Source organism: Penicillium cataractarum (assembly GCF_028827025.1).
Source record: "Penicillium cataractarum strain IBT 29864 chromosome Unknown utg000005l, whole genome shotgun sequence".
NCBI lineage: Eukaryota > Fungi > Ascomycota > Eurotiomycetes > Eurotiales > Aspergillaceae > Penicillium > Penicillium cataractarum.
The window spans coordinates 5161731-5186057 of NW_026622741.1; the positions used below are offsets into that span (position 1 = coordinate 5161731).

A 24327-nucleotide genomic window follows, 5' to 3' on the forward strand; every position below is an offset into this window, starting at 1 on the left:
AAGTTAGCTTGTTCAATTTCCCCGGTCCTCGGTAAATAGCAAACTTCCTCACATAGTCAATCACCGAAGGCCACTCGGCAGAAATGAAACATTTTTGTGTTCCAATATGTCCAGGCTACCTCTACCAAAATTACGGAATATTCTCTAGGAGGCACCCCTCATGATATGGATCATGACCGGCCCCGTTCACCGTCAGGTAGATAGGCCTGAAAGCAAAGATTATTAAGGACCTATAGCCTCGATTTTATTCTACGTTCTTGTGGTCATCGGGGATGCCATGCCTGAAACCCTGCCGCAGGCGCCCAATCAGCTATTGCAAGAAACATTGCTGTTCCAAGCCTACTTGTTCCAGACCTTAATGTACGTGAAAGATCTGACGTACCTTCCGCTCAAGAATGTAATTTTTCTCGTCCTCTGATGCTTATTGAAGAACGACCAGTTATTTAACCTTTATAGGATAAAAACTCTTTGTTCTCGCTGTGATACACTGATGGGGTCCGACGACACAATTGATCTATGATCAGTCTTGCGTAGAATGCTTAGTGTCTGCTTCCATCTACCAATTATATCATCTGTTGAATCTTACCTATTTCAGTTACCTAAATTCAGATATTATGCCCTTTCTTGCAGCTTTACTAGCACCAGTTCCAATGGCAGCTGATTATAACAGCCACGCTATCATACGTCATGAAACTACTCCATCTCAATTGATCAAAAGTATCCTGGTGAGAATTTCCGACAACTGATATCTGATAGATTGTTTTAAATATGGGATTCTTTCATTCCCCTGCTCTAGAGGTGAGGGCGATTTGAGCCACTTTCTCTATATCCACAAATCTATTGTAGAAGGAAAGACTTTCCGGATTCAACAAAGTGCCCGAGGGCTTGACCCTTTTTCCAGGCACGACCTGCTTGATAGGGAGCTCTACTTTTTTCAAGTTCACCGTCACCTGTGGGTGGTATGAAGTCAGGTAAGGCCTCAAGGGGTGGGACGGACGACCATACCGGTATGGCGGGAGTCTCAAAGATGTACTTAGGAACATGACGAGCACTGAGTGCCTTGCGAATAGCCTCTTTGATATGGTCGGCTAATTCGACACTAAATTGGAATCCCGGTCGCATTAAAATAAGAAGAATAACGGACTTATCGGTATCGATCGGACGACGCTGCCCTACACAAATCGAGTCGGCCACCTTCTCAGTGAACTGTGTGTCGATCACATTGTATATCTCTGCTGATCCAAAACGTACGCCGGACGGGTTTAAGACTCCGTCTGACCGGCCGAAGAAGGTGACTTGGCCTGTTTTTGGATTCATCGTAATAAAATCCCCCTGGGTCCAAACGTCTGTTTAATATCAGCCATCCGATCATTTCAAAAATACATTGGGAGAGAAAGCAGGGAAAGGGAATCATCATACTGTCATATCTTGCGAAATAAGCATTAAAGTACTTTTTGCCGCCTTTATCCCCCTAGAACTAAGCTAGCATGTTTAGGAATGGCCTTATTATAACCAATTCGCCTAGTTCTCTAGCGGCTATCTCAACTCCCTTAGCTATATAGGAATCTTCGTCTACCTGTTCAAAGGCAGCAATCGAGATACCTAGGCTAGGGCCCTGGAATCCGCCCGTGTAGAGGGGGGAGATAGGATTCTTAAGCGCAAAACAACCTGCGATATCTGTTCCCCCAGAGATATTTACTAGTAGTGTGTGGGACGGGAACCCCTTATCGTAGAACCATTCAAAGAGCGACTCGGACAGGACCATTCCGGTGCTAGTTACCGAAACAAGATTCTCCAGATTTACAGGTTTGCGAGGGGAGATCTTTTGTTTTCGTATTTCCTACATCTACCGGGCCTAATGCCAAAGTGAGTCACTCTAAATATATCAACAGTAAGCTATTCTGGTATTTTGAGGTTAATTCAGCCCGTACAGGAACGAATATTAAGCTTACCTATATTTTCCCAGGAGATTCACAAGAAAACAAGTATCCGGCATAAAATGGCTTCCGTCGTAAAGAATTACTCTGACACCATAGTACAAGCAAGACAAAACAGTTCAACGGAGGCTCTTGATTGAGCTAGTAAATCATAGACCACGTGGCATAGGCAAGATCGCTGCGACGCTGTCTCTTTTGATGTTGAATGAAGGGCACATGACGTCGGGTGTGCTTTGTTTGCATAAACTCGTCCGTGCAGTATTCTATCGTATTCCAAAATGAGGGCAGGGAATCCTAGGCTGACTTAATGGCCACCAGTCAATAGGCGCTCGAAAAATTGATTCCATACCCAACTTCATGCGGTCAAGGGCCGACGCCGGTGGCATAGCAGAAAAACGCGCTGCACGAATATCATCATATTATTGTTCTTCATTGATACATCGAAGTTGGGAGTGGGCGATGAAGAATGTTAGACATGATGGATATTCCACATCCTCAGGTTTCCATGTGAGAATGAACGTTCTGGTATCTATTTGCAGCATTGAGCTTCTCTCTGTGAGAAAGATCTTTGGCTATGCTTGTCTCGGAAATGAATACTTGCACTGTGATTGAAAAGTCTTTCCAAAGCGTCCGGTGAACCAGCCAGTGCGGCAAGGCGAAGAGCTGCCCTGCCATTCATGCCTTGACGATTAAAGACAGCACCACGCTCGAGAAGTCTCGAAGTCTCCGATTGCAGCTCAATCTAACTCAATCTTATAGAACAGGAGAGAGTTAAACTAGCTCATCATATCAACCGGAAGAATTCTTGGGCTTCCGGCGCTTATCGCGTACGTAAATTCCTTTTGGTTTCGGATGACATCAAATTGTGGCAAGGCAGAGACTAGATCGCTACTTTTGGAATACCTATAGGTACGAGAGTCGAAGTCAGGGTATTTTTTTGTTAGCAAATTGCCGATATTGGAGAGCTCTGCCCATCCATCATCATCTGAGACGGTCTCTATCGTCGTATGTAGCATATTTAAGAAGTCGACGTCTCCTTCGGCGCGTCGCACTAGAATATGATTTTTTAGCATCATAATATAAATCTGTTAAGCACCAAAGGTCTTCTGATGGTGACCAAACCCTGCTGAAGGACCCCTCTCATATGTCGCGTTTACGTATCCCATATCAAATCTGTGGCCACGGTAGAGGAGGTTAATAAATACATGCTACTAATAGGTTTCTTAAACTTCAAATCAACTCGCAGTTGCAATAGCATGGTTGACTCGGTTATTCCTCTCCTTGACATTTGACAGGAAGATATTCCTGAAGGAACTGCCGATAGTCATGCATAGCCTGTTCAAACGCTTGGCCATGATAAATTTCAAAATGGCCAACATCTGCATACCACTTGATCACTCCATTGGGTGCGGCTTTGGCATATGCCAACGTTGTGCTCGCAGGTGCTACTGAGTCTCGGCCGCATATACCAAAAAGGGTCGGGCATTCAACATCAGATGCATAGCAACCTGGTCTAAGGAAAGGAAGCTTTAGAACAAGACGAGCAGGAACTCTTTGTTGAAATGAATGGCCTTCAGGGATAAGAGGTGGAAATGTTCTTAGAACGTCGGGTGCATTCATCAGAGCCGCTATGTGAGAAGTTAGCTTTCCTGTTATTAGTCGTCTGAGAGTCAATGGGCGTTACTTACTCTCGCCTGGCTTCCCTGTCAGCGATACAGTAATTGGCTTTTTGTCCGAGCCAAAGAGAACGTCGAGTAAACCAAGCGCTGCAAGCCTCGGTGCGACTGTAACCCCGGTACAAAGACTACTCCTCCAGCCAGAAGTAAAGGGGCATTGAGAGATTGCTGCTTTCAGTTTCTTATCCAATGCGGCCAGCTGAATGACATGTCCACCACTGAAGGACGTTCCGAAAAGACCGACTTGGTCTGGATCAACGTTCTCCAGCTGACGGGTATATTCGATGACAGCTTTCCAGTCCTCTTGTTGCATATGCCAATCAATCAATCCTCGTGGCAGGCCCTCAGATCCACCACTACAGCGGTAGTCGAAGACAACGCATGTATATCCCATCTGATTGAAACAGTCGGCATATACATCAAGCTTCAATTCTTTCGTTCCACCGAGGCCGTGGGCTAAGACGATGGCTGGCCCGCGACTCGACGAAGTAAACTTCTGCGACGAGTAGAGCCATCCACATATGATTTCTTTTGACGATGAAGCGATTTTGACGTCCACGCGACGTTCAATTCCTGCGACGGCCATCTTTGGTGTTAGAATACCTTCGGTTGTCCCTCTGAAGTCGTAGAAGTATGGGCGGCTTGTATCTTATCTTAATTCTATTTACTGGCACATGTATCCTAAGATGTCGGTCCCTCGGCTACTCCAAGTTGCGCCTCGTAATCACTGAAAAATACATCGGAACTTTAGAACCCTGCCCGCGCCTTCTGTTGTAGGTACGATGAAAGGATGGCGAGGAAGTAAGACCAGGGGTGGGGACCTCGCAAGTAGTACCCACCTTGATCGGATCTGCGGCGTAATGTACGCCCGACTCCCAAAATTTGGTCTGAGGGAATTCTACACTGGCTAGGAAGGATGGTGTATAGTACAGCAAAAGTTCATGCGCGTTTCAAAATAGAGAAACGTTGTTGATATGGAAAATACGTTTAAAGTCCTTGCTTGATCTTTCCAGTAGAGGTTTCGCGGTGCAATACTTGCAGTTAATCAACTGCCTCGACTCCTACATCCACATGAACAATATAATGTTACGCTTTTACGAGTCTACAAGTAGAGCGCTATTTGGGAGCATCTGTGATAAAAAATGGATTAGGGTTTGGATGTCTGGTGAACTACATAAATCAGATCTACGGCCCAATCGAAATATCTCGCAAGTGGGTCGAGCAAATTACCTCAAACAGGAAGTACCGAGGTCCAATCTAGGCATATAATTTTCCCGAAAGCCTAACACTACAGAAGATGTTGACGTACAGCGTATAATAAGGAATTACAGCGAATTTGAAAGCGCTATCGTCGCCGACGACTTATCAGATGGAGGTGCTTTCTGGTTTGACTTGGATCCGTTGCCCCAGATGTGCGGAAGATCATCGCCGATGACGGTAGGATTGGCCAGTTCCTAACGTGCTGTATATGGTACTACGGCACGAATGAATCGCCCGCTTATTGACTTAATCTAACATCCGTACCATAGCTAATACGAATAGCGGCTGATATAGTCTCGCGTTTATGTATCTGGTTAGTCTTAGATGCGCCCAAGGCAGATTCAATACCCCAGAGCATTTCAAGACTATCAAAGTACAGACTATCTCAACTAGATCTCGCAATCTAGCTAATTACATATATGGACGCGAAACAATTCATGACCCTGCCTACTGTACTAGCTTCCAACAGGTTTTTGTTACTCATCTCTATATCTTCGTGGTGGACAGAATGATCTCAAGTTACTTTCCGTATGCTCTGGTATTTTCAGTCCTTGCTTGAAGTATAGAAAGTCAGCTGAAAGTGGTTTCAAATATGATCATTCTTGAATACTCGTTCCTACCGTATTAAGTGTCACTGTCCGTGACTCTCATCAAACTGGGAAGGAGCACCCCCCAACTCCCAACTCTCACTTTCACCTCATCTCTTACTTATTCTCTTCTCCTCTCAAGAACACAAAAACCAATCAGCGAGACAAGACCACCTTTTCTTGTTTTCTTCTTTTTTTAACAAAAAAAAAAAACAACAACACCCTCGCCACAATGGCAAACCGTCGTGCCCCCTCTCTCGTCTTCTCGCCCTCCTCCTTTTCCTCTTCCTTTCGGTAAGTGAGATGAACCAGTCCGAACACATATGTACGCGGTGTCGACATCAAACCGGAAGCCTACCTGGACACCCATGATTTCACCTCACACGGGTTGCGTTGTCGACTGCCCGAGTCCATCAACATCCACATCGTCGCGGAGGAGATCTCGATGGGCTCCCGAGAGCTTGTCTCTGAACACCAGCTTCCTCGAGAATGCACTGAGCACGCTCTCGTCCTCTCGCTCTTCGGATGCCACAGCGATGAGATGAGATGCATCTTTTGTTTCAAGAGCTCTCCGGCATGTGTCATCTGCTCGGCAATCAGCAGAGCCTCTACAACGCCTCAACAACGACGCTCCCTCGAGCATCCCTGGTTCATCCTTCGCCTGTCCTTTGCATCTGTTCAGGTTGAAGGTGTCCTTGCGCAAGTGGCACGATTGGCTCCGCAACAACCTGCTACACAGCGTACATGTGTAGATCCAAGTGGCATTGGGGGCTACAGGACTGTAGAAGTCGAAACACAGATCACTGACAACTGGATTTACAGACTCTCATCAATGGGTCCGCCGCGGCTCCCCTCCCTTCTCCGTCGCTTGACTGCTGCTGCGACGTCGTCCTGGAGAAGATTGCTAAACTCTTAGCACAAGCGGAAGAGACTTGTATGTAGTAGTATACTCTCCGTGGCTGCTTGCTGTAGACAACAAACACTAACTGCACGTAAACAGCCCCCTCCGATGTTCGAGTTTGCGCCTGTGTCCGGACCATTTTCTGGTCTGTCGCGCTCGTGGCGGCTGCCTTGCAGATTTTCGGTCTCTACGTGTGGTGGACTGAGCAGGATGAGGAAGATCGACATGTTCATGAGGAGTAGGAGTAGTGTGTTGGAGTAGGGTCTCTTCCTGTATCTTTAGATGTTCGAGACCATGGAGTGATACACGATAGCAGTTGCATGTCACCATTCATACATTCTTTCTATTCATCTTTCCATTCGTCTTTCTACTTGTCTTTCCAGTCATGTTGAAACTCCTCAGAGTAAATTCGTAATGTTATTATTCAGATAAATCTGCCGCAGTAATATCACCAAGTCGCTATATCACAGGAGGCTGAGCTGCAGCCAATTGACCAGGCTGGACAGTCCGCAATCCATCATCGCTTTGATCCTCCAACCCCCGAGCCACGAGGTCCGTGAAATCAACACCGACCTCCGTCAACAAGGCAGCATGTTCATGAACAATGTCAAGACATTTGTCCCAGACAGAAGTGCCGCGCTGCACGCTGCTGAGTTGGCGGCTGAGGAGGGCATTGAATCCGTCGAGGTGCGTCTTTGCCCATCGGATGCAGGAGCTGGTCATCACGCTTGGGAAGCATTGTTGGTAGATGCTGATCGTGTTTTTGATCAGGGAGAAGTAGACGAAGGAAATTTGGAAGATGTAGAGTGGGAGATCACCCTCGAAGACGCAGGCTCTATTCAGTCATGTTAGTATGGCAGGTTCCGATGAAGAATCAATTGGGGTGGTGGGGTCCAAGGTCATACCGGATACGTTTGGAGATCACATCAGTCCGTGCCTTCAGATAAGTCTCACGCGCTTGATCCTCGAAACCCAGGCGACTGAGCCAAGTGACGTTTGTCTTGGTCGCGCCCGGGAACGAGTGCGTATCCACCAGCGATCGCGAGAGCACACCGGCCAGTCGCGTCGCTCGTCCGTCAACCTTGACGTTGATCACTTCCTGAGCAATTGCATTCCCTTTAAGTCCCTTGGCAAGCTTCCGCAATCGCTCAATACTGGACACGGCAGCTTCAAAGTGTTGCAAGGCAATGTCAATATCAAGTTCGTCAACCTGTCCCTCCACCCAGCGGAGGTTCTGTTGTTTGCCATCGACATCGATGCGCAGATCGGACTTATCACGCGGACCGTCTGCAAGATCAAACGGCTCCGACTTTTGCGAGTACGACAGGTGCCGCCCAGCGAGGTATCCATATGCCTCCAAGGGCTTGCTCGCTGCCTCGGTTTCAGTTCTCAAGTTTCGTCGTAGATCCTCCACGGTTTTGCGGAACGTGGCAAGCAGTTCATTCTTCGTCGACGTGTCGCGTTTGTCTTGTCGGTAAGTAAATGGTTTGGATCCCACTCGGATACTGATCGCATTGGCGATACCACGGTCCAATGCTTCTTCTCGAGCGGCACCCGTTCCCAGATTCGCAGCCAGGTCAATCATGTCAATGTCCTGAAGTGGCCAGCACTCTTCCGCGACAAGCTTGGTGGGAACCGGGCCGCGTTGGTTGGGCTGGTTCTGATCGACACGTTTGCGCTTCTTGGCGGCCACCAGCAGGTGGTCATTCAACAGCACGATGTGCACCGGCCTCTTGGGCTTCCAGGTGGCCGAGTCCAGCTCAGCCCAGTTGCCCGTTTCCAGCACAATATGCCGTCCGGGGACCGCCGGCAAGAACTTTTGGGACCCTTCCACCGTCTTCCACAACGTTTGCAATTGAACACTCCACATGCTTTCCAGGTTGGCCACGGAGCTGCGGTTCGCATTGCGTTTGGGGAACTGATCATCCGTGGGGGACATGGGGTTGGGCGTGTTGCCCACCGTGGTCTGTCCGAGGGCAGTGGTGAGCTCCGACATGAGGGTGCGCAATGTGCGCATTTCGTCCTTGAGCTTCTCCGCCTCTTTACTGATCTTGATGAACTGGGTACGATTCTGGTAGACATTCTGTTGAAGATCGGTCGAGGTTCGGTTTTTGACTTTTCGTAGGCTTTCCTGGTATTTCTGGATCTCTTCCTCGGATGCATTGGCGAGCAAGTTGGCGACGTCTGTGAGAGTGGAGGGGGCCACCTGTCAGCTTGGGGTCTAGGTATAGGCCGGTTGATAGTTGTACAGCTGGCGCAGGATACTTACATCGTTCCACGGGTAGACTGGGATCTCGCAATGCATTCAAATCCACCTTGGGTGAGGTCGATGCGCCATCCGCTGGCGATGGTTGCCTTGGAACTGCCGATGGAGCTCCCAGCCCTCCGTATCCACCAGGTGCTTGTGTCGGCAGTGCTGGCACCGGGGGCGCACTCGCATCAAAGTCCGGAGCTGCATTGAATCGAGTCGAGTATCGACGCTTCACGAGATCGGAGGTGGCCTCGCTCTGGGCAGCTCGCTCGCGACCAGCGGGGACGGAGCCCTGAGGAGCATCGGGGGCTCGGGTATTGGGGGGAAGGGGCCCAGAGATGGGTTTCGGAGCACTGATCTGAGGCCGTTGGCGACGAGATTTGCTCCGAAGGGTCAAGCCTCGGCCTTCCATGATGTACGGGCAATTGGCGGGGAGGACAGATGACTGGAGGAGGGGAGGATCGTCGAAAGGGAGGAAACGTCAAGTCAACACGGTCGGGCTGGGGGAGTCCCGAAAGGGGGATAGCGCACGATGACGAAGTATACTCTGGTCAGTATACCTGGAATGGTTATTGGGGAGTACTATGAGTTAATTGAAGATAATGAACATTGTTCAAAATAATCTAATTGATTGTATCAATACATATGAGCAAACTCAAGTCCCTAATAGTCTATGCTTGACTATAGTATGGTGTATCTAGTAGTTCAAGGTATCTCCGAGTAAGATCAGCCAGCCTGTATATGTCCATCTCCTCCATTACTGTGGTATTTGTAATACTTTTGACCCTATAATCTATTAAATTGATAAATCAGTATTCTATCTACTTCCATATCTACTTTTCTATCCCCATTATCGACTCTTGTATCTCAATATTCTCCTTAACCAATAGTCAAGGCCAGCCGGGAGAGAAAGCCCGACGGAAGAACGTAAATCCTCCCTCAAATTTATCGTCCCCAAACACTCCCGAAACAGCTCCCGTCGGCTTCTTTTCACGTCACTGCCTTGTTATTTTCATCGCTCTTCCAGGTTGTGAAGTCTGTCGCTTTCCATTTCTTCCTTATCACATATCCTTCCAACTCCATCATGCGCACATCCGTTCTGGTTGCCGCCTCGGCCGGCACGATCATCACCGGCCTGCTCGGTAAGAACCCATCATCATCATCATCATCATCATCATCATCATCAACCTCGCAACGATTGTCGGAACCATCAATCTGGCTTCCTTTCATTCTTGCCTAATCTCTCTATGCATCTTCATGACTAATCTGTTTTCCTTGGAATAGCCTACGCCGTGTACTTTGATCACAAGCGACAGACCGACCCCGAGTTCCGCAAGTCCTTGAAGCGCAACAACCGCAAGCTCGCCAAGGCTGTCCAGGAAGAGCAGGCGGCCCACGGGGCTGCCCAGCGTGATGCGATCAAGCAGGCTGTGCAGAGTGCCAAGGAGGAGGGCTTCCCTGTCGACCTGGAGGAGAAGGAGTCCTACTTCATGAACCAGGTTGCCAAGGGCGAGGGCCTGTGTGCCGAGGGTATGTAGTGGACAGTTGTGAAATGAGTGATTACCTGGTACAATGGATTGCTAACTCTCAATTCTTCTCTTTGCGACAGGCTCTAACAATGTCGAGGCTGCTCTTGCCTTCTACAAGGCCCTCAAGGTCTACCCTCAGCCCAAGGACCTGATCTCCATCTACGACAAGACCGTTCCCAAGGAGTGTCTCGAGATCCTCGCTGAGATGGTCGCTATGGACACTACCCTCAACCTAGATGGTACCTTCACCGGTGAAGGTCCCGCTGCCAACGCCGACAACCACGGTGTCGAGTAAATGCACCATCCGAGTATGGTGAATTTATTGGTCGTCTAGATACGCCCTGATCTTAGTGATCTGGGGATATCTAGATACCTCAACCCCGACGGGCTCTTGGATATATGTTCTTGGCCCGTCCTGCCTGTAATATCTCCTTGTCCTCTTTTGTCTCCTCCTCTTTTCCGACCAGTCTCTCCGGCTTTCTTCTCGATGAGTTCCTCGACACTGCCCCCCTCTCCACTTTCCCTTTCCCCCTTTCCTCTTTTTCTTTTGGTCTCCTGTATTGTGTATATCTATTGGGTCTTGGCCGGAAGCGGCGTGGCATCAGCGGCCTTGGTATTTCTGGGCGCCATGACTTTTCCACGCAACACGGGGTCCTTTGTCGGTTGTCTTTTTGTTGTTTCTGCATGGGTTCCTCTTCCCCCTCCGGGCATGAGGGGGAGGAGGCGAAGAGGGAAATGGATATACGGCCTGTATTATTTTAGAGCGAATGAAAAAGGCGAATTTTGACATCTATGACCAAGGTGTGGATCAACCTAATAGTTTAAGATCTGATAAGGGAGTGTTATATCACCAGCAGTATCATTTGTACTGGATATTATTATGCTATCAGAATATTCTGGTTATTACTACCTACTGTACTCCGTGCAGTACTAACGACTGGTGTAAGCTACATGAGATCATTGTTCCTTGGACCACTACTGGGCATGATTCAAACCCCAAGCCACTAAACTATTCCAGTCGAGGAAAATGGAGCTGAGCCACCATTTGAAACCCCTCGAATCTCAGGGTTTATTGGTCGTTGGATTTTGTCCCTGAGGCCCTGACTGGACCCTCAGGGTCAATTAGACTCCACTCCGTCTCACCATTGGTTCCATCGTCTCTGGTGGGCGCCAATTCCCCCGCTGATCCTTGGCCTCTTTCGTTTCATTTTAAACCCGCCTCCTTTTCCCTGTGTCTTTTCTCTAGTCTTCATCCTTTGTCGGAGCCTATACTCTTCTTCTTCGTTTGTCGTCGCGGTCTTTTTTTTGGTCGATTTCGCATCGCCTGCCACTCGTTCTTCCCCCGCGCACTGCACCGTCGCTCTTTCAGCTCTCGACTTTCTACTTTCAACTTTCGATTTCCATCTCGTTATCCTCCAATTATTCCGTCTTACATAGAATCGCTTCAAGATGGTTTCCGTACGGAATTCCCAGTCCAGCGCGATGCGCAAACCCAGAATATATTCACACAAAGTACTGACACCTCTACATAGTCCTACACTCGTCTCCTCACGGCCATCTGCGCCCTCGCTGGCTCCGCCGCTGCAGTGACTCCCCTCAAGGTCCAGGGCAAGGACTTTGTCAACACAAAGACCGGTGACCGGTTCCAGATTCTCGGTGTTGAGTGAGACATTTCCCTCTCCCCACATTCCGGTGGCGGCCATGCGCGAACCTGTCGCGCATCGTCGTATATACACACCAGGATTGGAAACTAATGTTTGCGACAGCTACCAGCCCGGTGGTTCTTCTGGTTTCACCAAGGACAGCGATCCTCTGAGCGACGGTGATGTCTGTCTCCGTGACGCCGCTCTGATGCAGCGCCTGGGTGTAAGATCTTGATCATTATCAAACCGCATAAGTATGGACTGACCAACTGATACTGTTACTAGATCAACACTATCCGTGTCTATAACCTTGAGCCCACCCTCGACCACAACAAGTGCGCCTCCATCTTCAATGCCGCCGGTATCTACATGATCCTCGATGTCAACTCCCCCTCACCAATGGCTATCTGGACCGCACCGCTCCCTGGACCACCTACACCAACGCCTACTACCAGCAGGTCTTCGGTGTAATCGAGGCCTTCAAGTCCTTCGACAACGTCCTCGGCTTCTTCGCCGGAAACGAAGTCATCAACGAGGATGCCACTCGCCTGGCTCCTGCTTATGTTCGTGCCGTTGTCCGTGATATGAAGGATTATATCGCCAAGCAGTCCGACCGCGCCATCCCCGTTGGCTACTCGGCTGCCGATGTCCGTGACATCCTGATGGACACTCTTAACTACTTCGAGTGCGACCTGAAGAACTCTACCAGCTCGCGCGCTGACTTCTTCGGTCTCAACTCCTACTCCTGGTGCGGTGATGCTTCCTACAAGTCCAGCGGCTACGACGTCCTGACCGAGGACTTCTCCAACGCCACTCTGCCCGTCTTCTTCTCCGAGTACGGCTGCAACGAGGTCAAGCCCCGTATCTTCACCGAAGTGCAGGCCCTCTACGGCGAAGAGATGACCCAGGCTTTCTCAGGTGGACTCGTTTATGAGTGGACTCAGGAAGATAATGAATACGGACTCGTCCAGGTCAATGACAATGGTACCATCACCACTCTGATCGACTATGACAACCTGCAGAAGCAGTTCAACAAGCTCGACATGAGCCGGATCTCCGCCAGCAACAGCTCCCAGACCAGCGTCACCCCGGCGACCTGCAGCGCTGACCTGATCACGAACTCCACCTTCTACAACGCCTGGAACTTGCCCGATGCGCCCTCCAAGGTCTCGGACTACATCAAGAACGGTCTGCCCAACAAGCCCTCCGGCTCTCTGGTCTCGGTGACTGCCACCACTCTCTCCGAGAAGGTCTACGACTACACTGGTGCCGAGATCACCGATGTCAAGTTCAAGGTTCTGGCCAACGACGAGTCTAACACTCCCTCCAACTCGTCTACCGGCTCTTCCACCTCCTCATCTTCCTCGGGTACCTCCACCCACTCCAATGCCGCTTCTTCTCTGAACGGTGCCCCCTCCATTGCCCTGGGTGGTCTGAGCGGTGTTTTTATGCTGCTTGCTTCTCTCCTGTAAATGATGTTTTTTTATTCTGTTGTTCTTCTCCGTACCGTTGAATTCAATTATGAGAAGCAATAGAGTCGGGTCACGTGACCAATCCTCGACTTGTACAAATTATCAATTCTGACTCTTGGCTGTCTTGTGATTCTTTTTGGTTCTGTTGTACATGCTTCGTTGGAGTCAATGATGTCGTGTTCTTCTTGACAGTTGACTCTGACTAGTCAATGTTATTTATTTTCCTAATGACCATGATCTATATTTCTTAATCAGCGTCGCGTAGCGGCTTAATCTTATTCATTAAACGACCCCCCCCCCCCCCACCTAAAACCCCCCAGATCACGCTGGTCGCTTTGCTTTCGCTTAGTAGTAGAAGTATTTAAAGTAGAAGGGGTAGTAGTAGTAGGTAACTAATCTACCAACTAGTTTAGCCGGTATCTTTATGCTTCTTGCTTCTGTTGTTTAAATAATATTTTCTGATCGAGAGAGATCTCGAGTCTTCGAGAGCTTTATCTTAGTTTTACTTCCTTGCGCTAGTAGTTTCTACTGCCATCATTGTTTCATTTTAAAAAATTAGTTATTAGAGTCGGGATATTTCGTTTCTTTAAAATCAAACTTTCTATATGAGCAGTAAAAATTAAACCAAAGAAGTACCGCTCAACCACGTTATCATCGATAAAACCCTTTCTACTTTCTGCCGGTTGGCCACTCCGCGTCGCCTTCCGACTCTCCGCTTTTCTCCTGCAGCGCGCCGTCATCCTTCTTTTCCCTCCTCAACGCTTCGCTTTCGTACCCTTTTTATCCGCTTCTATTCGTCTTCCTGTCCTCGACTGACCCAGGTCTATTGCTGGCTCAGTCGCTCTCGCTTCCCATCCATCCTTTCAAACCTTTTTATGCAATCAGAGCCTACTGCCGTATCTCAACATACACCCTCCGTTGACTCATCCCAATCTAGCCCCCACCCCATCCAACATGGAAATGACTTCGATGCTGCTCCAGTCTCTGGCCTCCTTCATCCAGAGGAGACTGGAGACTGTTCAGCACGGGCATCTCTCACACCGGGAACCAGCGATGCGCTCCTGAGCGATCTGAGCGATATAGACTCTGCCCCGCCCTCCTCAACTGCCCAGCGAGTCAGCGAGTATGAGAATGCCGGAACTCCAAGCAAGAAGCGAAGTGACCCGGAATTTCAAGTCTCACCATCCATGGGCCCCTCAAATCTGCCTCTAGAGACGCTTCCAAATGGTATGCTCGAGTCGAGGACCCCTCACCTAAACGGGACGCTAGACTAACTCCAATTCCTCTCCACACAGAGGTTCTTACCCATATTCTGTCGCATCTGCCGCCCCAGTCTCTCTCGGCTATCACGCTGGTATCTCGCCGATTCCATGCGCTGGTCACGACTCCTCATGCCTGGAGAATCGCATTCTCTCGGTTCTTCCCGGGTCCCCAAGCTTTAGAGCATGGGCGACGGACTCCGACCGACCCCGAGGACTTGATGTCTGACCGACGGTTCTTTGCCAGACTCACTGCGCTGGCATCGTGGCGCAGCGAGTACATTCTTCGTACTCGTTTGATGCGGTCGTTATCTCGAGGCAAACCAGCTCAATTTCAACCTAGCAAAAGACAGGGTGCTGTACGCTCGGCAACCTCTCGCAATGGCAGTGCCGTAGCAACATACACCTCGCAACTCTTGTTCCCAGTGAGCCATATTCATGGATCATTCAACAACGCGGAGAAAGAACCCACTTTTATTCATGGCGCCTCGGAACAGGGAGTTGCCTCCGCTAGTGACCCGTCGGCTGTCAAGGTGACCACCTGGGGTATTTCAGACCACCAGATGTTCCGGCACTTTGCGGACAGTTTCCCTGGTGATGCACCATATGGCCTCGGGGCTGGTGATATGGTTGGTGTTCCCAACTCTATGGATGTAAGCCAGCCGTACGGTATGATCTATGGCGAGGGATGCCCACAGGGCCGCAGCTACTTCATTTCAACCTCGGAGCAGCGTGGCCGCTTCCTGGGTCAATCGGAGCTAGGGTCTCACCCCAAGTTGGGAATCCCCGCTGTGAACATGATTACCCACGCTGTTTGTTCAGTTTGGATTGCCAAGTCACCTTCTATTCTCAAGGCGACAGGTGGTCTCATTGCCATGATGACTGGTTCGTCCTCGGGTATCCTTTCTGCATATGCCATGGGCCCACACCCTACATATGAGAAGCGGTATGAGCGTGGCCAGGTGACTGCCAAGTGGGTTCTCAGCCCCGGTGTGCCTATCATTGGTATCGCTGTGGACGATGGGTATTCAACCAAACGTCATGGTCAGCGACGAATCTGGGCGGTTGCTCTCAATGCTCTTGGCGAAATATTTTATCTGACGGATCTGCCCAAACAGCCAGAGGTTCCATCCACAGCTAAGCTGAACGCGGAGCAATTCGATGAACTCGCGTGGAAGACTGGCAGAACCGTTCGCTGGGAGCTCGTTGAAATGAGCCGGCGTACTGCACGCCCGGACCCTTTCAATCGAGATCCAGTTGATGGCAGCTATAGCCCGCGCTCTTCGTCGGATTCGATGCTCCTAGAAGAGAGCCAAATTGCTGCGGAGACTAAAGAAATCGAGAAGTTCCTCTCCTTTAAACCGAAGCATTTCCGCAAGGTCTGCGAGGGGTGGAACATGCGCTGCGATCTTCAGGTCGACTTTGCTGGGGATGATGGAAGTGGCTACGGTGAATCGGTTGTAGTAATTGCCCGTGGCGAAGCTGAGATCGAGAAGGCTTCCGTTCGGCGATTTGTTCGCGTTGCATCGAAGACCGATGTCAAATCGTCGCCATCAACACCCGGTGGTTCTGCTCGCGTCCGGGACCAAGTCCCTACGTCCCTCTTTGGCGGCCCTGTGACTTCCTCAAGTTCGACACCTACGCAAAGCTTCCCGCCATCTCGAGCCTCGAGCCGGTTTAGCGAATCACTGCGTGCAGTGAGCACTGAATGGCGCATCTCGGATTTCACATTCGGCGACCGAAAGTTGGTGGAAGTCACGACCACTGCGATTGATAATTCAATGTTTGCGACTGTCACTGCGCAGGAGGATCCGCTGCTGTCAATGTCCGGAAGCTCTTTCTCCTCCGCCACGTCCTCGCCAATGCTACCGCATATGGAACAACCGCACTCGACTCTCGAGGTTCCCGGTCAACGTGCACGTTATCTGGCAGTGGGAACCTCTACGGGTGGAGTCTTTGTCTGGGACATTCGTGCTTCCCCAGCACAGAATTCGGATGTCATCAACTCGATCTCCCCGCTACGTTTCATTCAAACAGAGTCCCCACAAGTTTCATGCGTGGCACTGACATCGTTGTACCTCGTTCATGGCGGTAACGATGGTCTGGTGCAAGCTTGGGATCCCCTAGCTTCATCAACACGGCCGATCCGTACAATCAACTCGCGCTTCTCTTCTCGTGCGCGACGTCGATTGGTACAGGCAGAAGCTTCCATGCTTGGGGTTGGAAGTAATTACTTTGCGACTGGAGCCATTTGTCTGGATCCGGATCCGACGGTTCTCCGGGGAATGGTCTCGCTGGGTACCCATCTCCGCTATTGGTCGTACAGTTCCTCGGCTGCAGATCAATACAAGTGTAGCAAACGCCGCCTTCGCCGTTCTCTGCGGGGCAGTAACGGTGCTGCCGAGGGCCAACGCTTCACCACCAGCGGACGTGGCGCTATTCGTGACTTTATCGAGGATGAGCGCATCGAGCTAAAGCGACAAGAGGTTGAAAACGCAAAGGAAAGGGCGCATCTGAGTGCTCGGTTCGGTGTCGACCTTCTCGGTCCCGATATCGACGAAGAGCAGCTTTTGCTATACGCACAGCTCCTGAGCGAAGAAGCCTATACTGCGGGTGTGGACGCAGCCAAGCGCGACGGAGCTGATCAGACAGCCATCGCCAGCTCTGCCACCAGCACCTCCGTGAGCGATGCCATCGGGCCAAGTTCCTTCGGTCTAGCCGAAGTGTCGTCATCATCTTCCCCTTACCAAGATCCGGTAGAGGAGAGCATCGATGATGACCTCGCCGAAGCAATTCGCCTAAGCCTGCTTGATGAGAAGACATCAATCCCACCAGAGGATCTGACACCGTCCATTCCCATCAAGTATGCAAAGGGAGTGCGTCGACCTCGACAGTCATCACCTGGCCACAACTCAGGTCCTGAGCGTAGTCAGCAACGGGAAATGGATGACCTGGAATTCGCCATCCAGCTCAGTCTGGCGGAGGACAAGAGTCGTGGCGATGTGACTGTCGAGGAATGGGAGGAATTCCCGGCTCTGGCATCAGCACCACTCTCGTCTTCCCAGTCCTCTGGCAAGGGGAAGGGAAAGGCGCGGGCTTGGTAGATGACCGTAGGATATGGGTTTGAATTGGATTTTGATTTACATATATCTTTATTGCATGTTTTGATACCATACATCTCGATCTCTCCTCTACATTAACGATGCCTTTACGGGGTCAACATGGGGCAAGACTCGCGTGGTTACCATTGCATTAATTTTCTGTCATTCCAGTTAGTTATTGATTATCTTGAAATTTACATTTGAATTTTCGATTGTTTTGTTTGATCTGATCTGCTCCAAGCATATACCATGGTAAATAATTGCGGAGCGAAGCGGAGCAATATATTGTCAAACTTGGTGCTTGATTCGCTATGATTGGTCGGTTCCCTTTTAACATCATGTGACCTCACGTGATCCATGTGGTATCTTTTAGAACCTCGGAATTCAAGCATCCACATACTACTATAGGTCACGTGATCGATATACTATATGAAAATCTTAGATTTTAGGTATTATTAAGATATCCCTACTACCCCTACTGGCTCTATTGGCCCTACTAGCTCTATAGTGAGTATATTAGTGAGTAGATTGATTATTAGATTAGTTGGCACATTAGTTAGCACATTAGTTAGCCCATCAGTTGGCACATCAGTTGGCACATCAGTTGGCACATCAGTTGGCACATCAGTTGGCACATCAGTTGGCACATCAGTTGGCACATCAGTTGACGCATCAGTTGGCACATCAGTTGGCACATCAGTTGGCACATCAGTTGGCACATTACCTAGAGTAACAGAGCTGCTCAGAGAAGAAGTGGCGTTATGGGTAGAGGTAGAAGTACCAGACGAGTTAACGTAATTCCCGGTTAACCTGCGCACCCTAAGTACACAGTAAATGCGATAGATTTATAGATTCATATCTCAACAACCATGTTTTATATTTACTTAAATATTAGGAAGCATGATTTTCTAAGCTTGTGAAATAATATATTTTGGTCCTAGGTGTGAGGGGCTGAAGTAAGACTTAATTCAATCTAACTAGGCCAACATGCTGTTTACAAAAAGCTTAGGGAAGAAAGGTTCGTCCCGCGTGTTCTCCATGTCAACATGCCAAGGTTCCGTGATACACGTGACCAATATCGGGCAACAGCCCGTGACAATACCCCCTCCTAGCCTTAACTTCGTTAGGGGTACGACGACATGGGTTCCGGTGTCGATTTGTTGGCGAATCACATCCGAAACGGGGCCGTATTGCTCCTCAAAGGCATCCAACGCGCTGCAGTTTTGGACCGAGTCTAGTCTTTCCCACGTCTGTTCCGCCCATCCTCTCCATTTCACTAGCGCTTCGTCACGATATCCTCGCCCAATCTTCCTCCGTCGTATAGCTAGGATTCGCTCAACGTCGTATTCCTCCTCCCCGTCGACTAGCAGCGGTGGTGGCTGCGAATCGTCCACTACTTGGGATGGGAACGGGTCCGTTGCCGCTGGGCGGACTAACTCGATGTGGAACACTGGGTGTATACCAGTAGGCACATCGAGTCGGACTGTAAACGGTGACGGAACGTCTACTACTCGGTATCGAGCATGTAGCCAATCTAACTTCTTTGACGGTCGCTGCGTGCGTACATTCCGAAGGTTTAGCCAAACCCAGTCATCCTTCTTATAGATAGGCGCAGCCTGTCGACGTCGGTTCGTTTGCTCTTCTTGAAGGGCCTGTGCAGAAGCAATAGCGGCCTGGGCCCAATCGGTGGCTTCTCGTAGGCGATTCACGAAGGTTTCGCCTGTCTTTCGTGGTTGGGTCAGGGCGTCCTGTAGCTGCCCTGCTTCGTCGATACCAATCGGGTCAATGTGGTAGCCGTGGGTGAAGAAGAATGGCGAGATTCCTGTTGAAGCGGCATCACGATTATTAATTGCCACTGCGACTATTGGTAGTAGATCTTTCCAGTTATCCTGTGCGTACGTCGTGAACACACGTAGAATTCGTTCGATCTCCTGATTGGCACGTTCTGTTGCACCGTCGGTCTGGGGGTGGAAAGCAGTGGATAATCGGCGTTGAATCGATAGCCTTTCGCATACCCTTCCCCAGAAAGAACTCACGAATTGGGGGCCGCGGTCGCTCACAATCGCTAGTGGTACCCCATGATGCATATAGAAGTGTGTGAGGAACACCTCTGCTACATCCTCTGCTGTTGTATTCCTCATTCCGACTAGAATCACGCCCTTTGTCAACCGATCTGTTATCACCATACAGTTTGTTGCTCCCGTGGATCCTGAGGGTGGTAGCCCGGTAATGAAGTCCACTGATATTTCGGCCCAGATTCGCTGGGGAATTGGTAGTGGTTTTAATAACCCATGTCTTGTGTCTCGCCATACTGAGCTCCGTCCACAGATTGTACAGTTACGAAGGAAACGTCGTACGTCCTTCGCTGCCCCTGGCCAGAAAAACCGTCGAGATAGTATCGAATAGGTAGCGTCTCGTCCTGGGTGCGCTGTGACGTGTGAATCGTGGATCTTCTGTATAATTCCCGTGCGTAGGACTTCGTTATCAGGGATCCAGATCCGTTGTCTGAAATGGAGCAGTCCCCGATCGTCTAGATGGCACTCAGATAGGCTTGTTTTAATGTTCGTTTCGGCAGCAATTCGGCGCTCTCCCTTTAGCAAAGCGTAGGAGATTCGTTGGTAGATCGAGTCGGACGCCCTTGCTCTTTTCCATTCCGTCTGTAGTTCTGGTTCTTCAAAGAGAGGGATATCTCTTTCAAAGTCAATCCCCTCACTAGGTTGGTCGTCGGCTGGTTGAGGGTCTAGCCGTCCTGTTTTGATCTTGACCCTTTTGAGTAGGATTCGGAAGCGATTCGATAGCCTTTCGTCAGTGATACTCTTAGGCATATCCTGGCTCCGTCGTGATAATGCGTCCGGCCTTACTGCAAGCTTGCCAGGGCGATAACGAAGGTCGAAATCGAACTCTGTTAGGAGATCTGCCCAACGCATTTGCCGTTCGTTCAGGTGTTGTGCTTTGCCGAAGTATCGAAGGTTCTTATGGTCTGTTACGATGGTGAATCTAGGCACCATTTTCAGCTCAGGTCTCCATTCGCGCAAGGCGCGTATAATCGCTAGAAGCTCCTTATCATGAATCTCGTAGTTTGACTCTGCTGGAGATAGCTTCTGGGATAGGTAGGCGCATGGCCGTAGTTGTCCGTCGGGGCCACGTTGCGATAGAACCGCCCCAGTTGCCCATCCAGAAGCGTCGGTTTCCACGACTGTTTGGCGATCCTCTTCGAAGTGTGCTAAGATTGGTGCGTTTATAAAGAGCTCTTTCAGTTCCGTGAAGGCCTGCTGGCAGTCATCGTCCCATTTGAAAATAGCGTCTTTCTTCATTAGCCGTGTTAACGGTGCCGAAAGGTCGGCGAATCGTGGTATAAACGGTCGGTAGAAGTTCGCAAATCCAATGAAGCTTCGCACGTCTCGTATAGACTTCGGCCTCTCCCATGCTCTGATAGCCTCTACCTTCTTTGGGTCAACGCGGATCCCCTTTCCAGCTTCGACGATAAAGCCAAGATACTTCACTGAGCCCTGCTCGAACTCCGATTTCGCAATATCGCATTGTAGACCCGCGTCCATTAGTTTCTGTAGCACATCGCCAACCTTTCGGCGGTGATCCGCTAGCGTTCCGTTGGTGTAGATGATTATATCGTCAACGTATGCCGACACGAAATCATCTAAGTACTCTCGCAGAGTCTGGTTAATGTACCTCTGGAACGTCGCCGGCGCGCCTGTTAATCCGAACGGGGTAACGTTCCACTCGTAGAGCCCATATCGCGTCCGGAATGCTGTCTTCCATTCTTCTCCGGGGTGAATGCGGATCTTATGGAAAGCTGCGATGATATCGAGTTTCGTGAACCAGCGGGCGTGCCCCATATTCCGCAGCGTCTCGCGAATCAACGGTAGAGGGTAGCGATCCTTCACCGTTTGTTCGTTTAACCCTCGGTAGTCAACGCAAAATCGTACGCCACCACCTGGCTTTCTAACTAACAAGATTGGTGCTGCTGCAGGTGATTGGCTCACCCGTATAAAGTTCTTCCCGAGTAGGTCTGTCAACGTTTTCCGTAGGTAAAGAAGTTCCTCTTTGTTCATGCCGTAGAGAGGACCATATGGTGGTGGCTCTTCGAAACCGTTTCGGTCGCGTTTCAGAGGGATCTTATGATCGATTCCTGGCCGGTGCGGAGGTAGCTGGTCGGCTAACTGTTGGCTGAAGGCGGCTAGCCATCGCCAGTAGTGTTTCGGTAGCTTATCCTTTGGGTCGATGTGCTTCTTGGGTCGTAATGCTCTCTCAATATCGTCTAGCGAAACCCTGCCGATTCGCAAACGATCCGCATCCGGTACGCTACGTACGAGTTGCTGTATAGATGATGCCTTAACCTGCACGACGCGTAGTCTCTTTACTCCATCAGGCCCGATAGTGCGATCCGCGCGGTTCCAACATCTTGTCCGCTCCCCAGACCTTGTGAAGATGTCTAGGTATCCTTTCCTTGCCGAATATCGTCCGTTCACGTCGTGTAGCCATGGGTCCCCAAGTATCATACTATCGCTTTGTGGTCCGATAATATAGGCAAATACGCGGCCTTGTTGCTGGCCGTGGACATCGAGGTCGAAATGGGTAATGTGGGTGATTCGGCACTGGTTCGGTACCACTCCGTCAAGGACTCGTGGCTGTATCTTAATGCGCGGAAGGTCGAGCGACTGGACTAAAGACTCGTTTACCGTTGCATAGCAGCGGCAGCCGCTATCGACGAGAGCTTGTGTAAATTGGATTCCATTCACTCTAGCATCGACTATAAACGGTAATGTCTCACGTTTAAGTAGCTTCTCGACCCCCTTCCGCTCCTGCTCGCGGCTTAGAACAGGAGCTATTCTTTTCCCGAATCGTCCTCAGTAGTCACATCTTCGTTGTCGGAAGCCGTCGTGACTGACTCGCTATCACTTGTAGGCCTTGCCTTCTTCACATTGACCGTACGCTCACGTCTTTTCTTGCTCGAACTGGTAGCGGTACGTGTACTATTCGGCGGTTGCGCCGGTAGGAGTGCGCACCTCGCGATAAGGTGTCCGGATCTCCCGCATCGTAAGCATTTCCCTTCGGCCCGTCGCTTATCCAGTTCGTCCTGGCTGACCCATTTCGCTTGCTTAGGGTGTTCCTTCTCGAATCGTTGGGGTTTCGTACGCGGTTCGGTACGGTTTACAGAGACAGTAGGGGTCCAGTCCATCTCGTCAGTCGTTCTCTTAGAGCGTGTATTCCGAGTACGATTAATATCCAGGGTGTCGTTGTCTGCACTAATCTCGTGGAGTCGTGTGATTAACTCCGAAAAGGTGCTAGGGACGCCGCGATACCGTAGCGTTTCGGTCATTTTTCGGTTAAGCGAAGCTAGCAAAACTTGCCGCTTAGGCTCGTCAGGCCATTCAAAAGCGCCTGCGTCAGCGAATTCCCTTTCTAACTGAGGTAGGAACCTCGCGAAGGACTGGTCTTCGCGTTGTCGTATTAGGTGAAGCCGTCTTGCTGCTCTTGCTTTGATGTTCGGGTCGCCATAGATGTTTTCGAGGTAGTCAAGAAGCTGTCGTGGTTCGCGGTCGTTTCGCTGTGTTTTCACGAACGAATTGGTGTTCTTTAGGGCTAGCTTTTCTAGCCGAGAGAAGACGTACGCGAATTGATCTTGTGGGCTCCCGATAGCTTCGCCGTCTACTGCTAGCTTGTTTTCCATCACTGTTCGCCAGGATGGCCACTCCGAAGAGCTCCCTGCAAACATCGCTGGGTCCGGTAGTCGTGGCCGAGGGCGTTGTATAGCTATCCCTGTTCTATCCTGCGTGACCTCGGTTTCGATTCGAGAGGGATTCGGCGGTGTTTTGCTAGGGATTGATATGTTCTGGAGTAATGCCTCAAGTTTTTCGATCCGTTCGTCTTGCGCGGTGTTCCGTTCGTTCTGTGCTGTGGTAGCACTCTCGTATACGGCGTGGCTCTGGGCGATTTGCTGCATTAATGTCTGAGCCCAACTAGGGGGACTAGACGATTCGCTATTTCTTGCCATTCTCTGCCGTGTGTAGCGGTTTATTCGTGCGTTCTTCGTTTCTCAATCGGCTTCGCGTCGAGGGTCCTATGGGTAGCGACCGGTACCGTTTCGGTTGCTATTCGCTTATATTCCGTTCCAATGTTCCAATGTGCCTAGGAATTGAGATCTTCTAGGGCTTTCCAATACGTCTCGAGCACTAAGGCCTTATACGCGAGGGTTCCGTTCCGTTGTGTGGCCGTCACTGAATCGCCGGGGATTCAGGGGTGTTTCCAATGAGCGCCTAGGTCGTCTTCCTAGGGCTTTCTAATAACCAGTGGTACTTCTAGGTGTAGAAGGAAGCTTTTTGTATGTGAGGGGCTGAAGTAAGACTTAATTCAATCTAACTAGGCCAACATGCTGTTTACAAAAAGCTTAGGGAAGAAAGGTTCGTCCCGCGTGTTCTCCATGTCAACATGCCAAGGTTCCGTGATACACGTGACCAATATCGGGCAACAGCCCGTGACACTAGGCAATTTAAATGATTATAGAGCGGATGCTTTGCTGTTAGCCTCCTCTCAATAGCCGCTGTCGCAGTTCGATAGGCATTGATTACCTTCGCTTGCTCTTCTTTCTTCTCCCACAGCTCTCCTAGTTTCCACATTCCCTATGCAAAGTCTGGGTGCTCTTCGCCTCGAGAAATTTTGACCTTGCCGACTGTCTCAAGGCTTAGTCTCTCT

At 50.1% G+C, this 24327-nt stretch overlaps 7 protein-coding genes across 7 annotated transcripts; 4 read left to right on the forward strand and 3 right to left on the reverse strand.

Annotated features, from left to right (window-relative positions):
- Window positions 1-837: 837 nt before the first annotated feature.
- N7496_007573 (acetoacetyl-CoA synthetase) lies at window positions 838-1765 on the reverse strand (the record flags this gene model as incomplete). The annotated part of the gene is made up of 3 exons (XM_056700502.1): window positions 838-1346; window positions 1420-1471; window positions 1577-1765. 3 exons carry the CDS (start codon window positions 1763-1765, stop codon window positions 838-840), a joined length of 750 nt encoding a protein of 249 aa, XP_056555915.1.
- A 1407-nt stretch (window positions 1766-3172) lies between these two features.
- On the reverse strand, window positions 3173-4199 carry N7496_007574 (Alpha/Beta hydrolase protein; the record flags this gene model as incomplete). The annotated part of the gene is made up of 3 exons (XM_056700503.1): window positions 3173-3251; window positions 3325-3565; window positions 3626-4199. The coding sequence occupies 3 exons, from the start codon at window positions 4197-4199 to the stop codon at window positions 3173-3175; spliced, it is 894 nt and encodes a 297-aa protein (XP_056555916.1).
- Window positions 4200-5905: 1706 nt separating this feature from the next.
- On the forward strand, window positions 5906-6603 carry N7496_007575 (uncharacterized protein; the record flags this gene model as incomplete). The annotated part of the gene is made up of 3 exons (XM_056700504.1): window positions 5906-6208; window positions 6283-6394; window positions 6461-6603. The coding sequence occupies 3 exons, from the start codon at window positions 5906-5908 to the stop codon at window positions 6601-6603; spliced, it is 558 nt and encodes a 185-aa protein (XP_056555917.1).
- A 217-nt stretch (window positions 6604-6820) lies between these two features.
- N7496_007576 (exocyst subunit EXO84) lies at window positions 6821-9024 on the reverse strand (the record flags this gene model as incomplete). The annotated part of the gene is made up of 3 exons (XM_056700505.1): window positions 6821-7196; window positions 7267-8545; window positions 8631-9024. The coding sequence occupies 3 exons, from the start codon at window positions 9022-9024 to the stop codon at window positions 6821-6823; spliced, it is 2049 nt and encodes a 682-aa protein (XP_056555918.1).
- Window positions 9025-9696: 672 nt separating this feature from the next.
- Window positions 9697-10436, forward strand: N7496_007577 (TOM complex receptor protein TOM20; the record flags this gene model as incomplete). Its single annotated transcript, XM_056700506.1, has 3 exons — window positions 9697-9754; window positions 9897-10142; window positions 10222-10436. 3 exons carry the CDS (start codon window positions 9697-9699, stop codon window positions 10434-10436), a joined length of 519 nt encoding a protein of 172 aa, XP_056555919.1.
- Window positions 10437-11590: 1154 nt separating this feature from the next.
- gel2 (1,3-beta-glucanosyltransferase gel2) lies at window positions 11591-13256 on the forward strand (the record flags this gene model as incomplete). The annotated part of the gene is made up of 5 exons (XM_056700507.1): window positions 11591-11599; window positions 11674-11804; window positions 11908-12007; window positions 12070-12165; window positions 12240-13256. 5 exons carry the CDS (start codon window positions 11591-11593, stop codon window positions 13254-13256), a joined length of 1353 nt encoding a protein of 450 aa, XP_056555920.1.
- An 875-nt stretch (window positions 13257-14131) lies between these two features.
- On the forward strand, window positions 14132-17619 carry N7496_007579 (F-box and WD domain protein; the record flags this gene model as incomplete). The annotated part of the gene is made up of 2 exons (XM_056700508.1): window positions 14132-14483; window positions 14552-17619. 2 exons carry the CDS (start codon window positions 14132-14134, stop codon window positions 17617-17619), a joined length of 3420 nt encoding a protein of 1139 aa, XP_056555921.1.
- Between the last annotated feature and the right edge of the window lie 6708 nt (window positions 17620-24327).